Source organism: Nicotiana sylvestris, chromosome 12 (genome assembly GCF_000393655.2).
Source record: "Nicotiana sylvestris chromosome 12, ASM39365v2, whole genome shotgun sequence".
Classification (NCBI taxonomy): Eukaryota; Viridiplantae; Streptophyta; class Magnoliopsida; order Solanales; family Solanaceae; genus Nicotiana; species Nicotiana sylvestris.
Window position 1 is genome coordinate 11,583,581 of NC_091068.1, and position 1,629 is coordinate 11,585,209.

The 1,629-nt window shown below is 38.7% G+C and overlaps 1 protein-coding gene across 1 annotated transcript; it reads left to right on the forward strand.

Moving 5' to 3' along the window:
- Positions 1 to 327: 327 nt before the first annotated feature.
- LOC104213513 (uncharacterized) lies at positions 328 to 1,209 on the forward strand. The gene is made up of 2 exons (XM_070163296.1): positions 328 to 751; positions 821 to 1,209. Exons 1-2 carry the CDS (start codon positions 328 to 330, stop codon positions 1,207 to 1,209), a joined length of 813 nt encoding a protein of 270 aa, XP_070019397.1.
- The last annotated feature ends 420 nt before the right edge of the window (positions 1,210 to 1,629 follow it).

Consider the following 1,629-nt stretch of genomic DNA (forward strand, 5'->3'; position numbering starts at 1 on the left):
TTTGTATACTGGTTTGGAGACTAAAACCTTCGTGCTTTCTACTCCAATAATTGTTCTGTCCGGTTTAAAGTATAACAAAACTTTACCGGAATAAGAAACGTACGGGTTTGAAGTATATAAAAACTTCACCATTGTTACGTGTTGTGTGTTTGGTTTGGTATTCAGTTTGAAGATATCAACGCTTCACTGATTTAACAAAGTTCTGTTTTGTTTCCAACTCTACAGAAACATGTCGAATGAAACCAAACTAATGGAAATGGTGCGGGAACGGGTGCTACTATTACGAGTGTTGCTGCCTCGTCAAGTCGTTCAACTCCTGCTCATGCTATGGCACCAGCAGAAAAACCCGAAATGTTTTCCGGTATTGACTTCAAACGTTGGCAAATGAACATGCTCTTCTATCTGACTACGTTGAGTTTGCAGCGATTCATCAAGGAGGATCCTCCGGTCCTGGCTGAAGGCACTCCGGATGACGAACGATTTGTGGTAACTGAAGCATGGAAACATTCTAATTTCTTGTCCAAAAACTACATTTTGAGTTGTTTGAAAGATAGCTTGTACAATAGCTATAGTGTCATGGAAACTTCAAAAGCATTATGGAATGCGCTTGAGAAGAAGTACAAGACTGAGGATGCCAGACTTAAGAAGTTTGTGGCTGCAAGGTTTTTGGATTTCAAAATGGTTGACACTAGGTCGGTCATAACTCAAGTTCAAGAATTACAAGTCATTGTGCATGATCTCCTTGCTGAAGGTATGACCCGAATCAATAATTTTATTAATAAGATTTATCGTGTTATTAATTATGAATTTATTATTGAAGGTATGGTCATAAATGAGGCATTTCAAGTCGCCGCTTTCATTGAGAAGTTACCTCCATTATGGAAGGACTTTAAGAACTATCTAAAACACAAGCGGAAGGAGATGACACTTGAAGACTTGATTGTTCGTTTGAGGATAGAAGAAGACAATAAAAATGCTGAAAAGAAGTCACGTGGAAACTCGACAATAATAAGGGCTAACATTGTTGAGGAGGCGCCACAAAATAAGAAGAGAAAGAAGGCTTCTGGACCAAAGAATTACCCAAGCAAGAAAAAGTTCAAGGGTAATTGCCACATCTGTGAAAAATCTGGGCATAAGGTCGTGGATTGTCGTGCACCAAAGAATGATAAGAAGAAGAAAAATCAAGCTAACATGGTTGAAAATGCTTAAGAAATGGAGGACTTGTGTGCAATGTTGTCTGAAAGCAACTTGGTAGGAAATCCTAAAGAATGGTGGATTGATTCTGGAGCCACCCGCCATGTTTGTGTTAACAAGGAGTTATTTTCTTCCTATGCCTCCGCAGGACCCGACGAGACAATTTTCATGGGAAATTCGTCTACAGCCAAAATTGAAGTAGTTGGCAAGATTGCGTTGAAGATGACGTCGGGAAAAATTGTGACTCTAAACCAAGTTCTCCATGTTCCAGAAATTCGCAAGAATCTTGTGTCTACCTCACTTCTTGTAAAGAATGGATTCAAATATATTTTTGTTTCTAATAGTGTTGTACTAAGTAAGAATGATGTGTATGTAAGAAAAGGTTACCTGAATGAGGGCCTTTTTAAGCTAAATGTAACAGCAGTTCCTATCAAT

Coding starts and splice junctions, on each gene's coding strand:
- LOC104213513 (XM_070163296.1), top strand. CDS start 328: ATGGCACCAGCAGAAAAACCCGAAATGTTTTCCGGTATTGACTTCAAA. Junction 752..820: donor GCATGATCTCCTTGCTGAAG/GTATGACCCGAA, acceptor TTATTATTGAAG/GTATGGTCATAAATGAGGCA.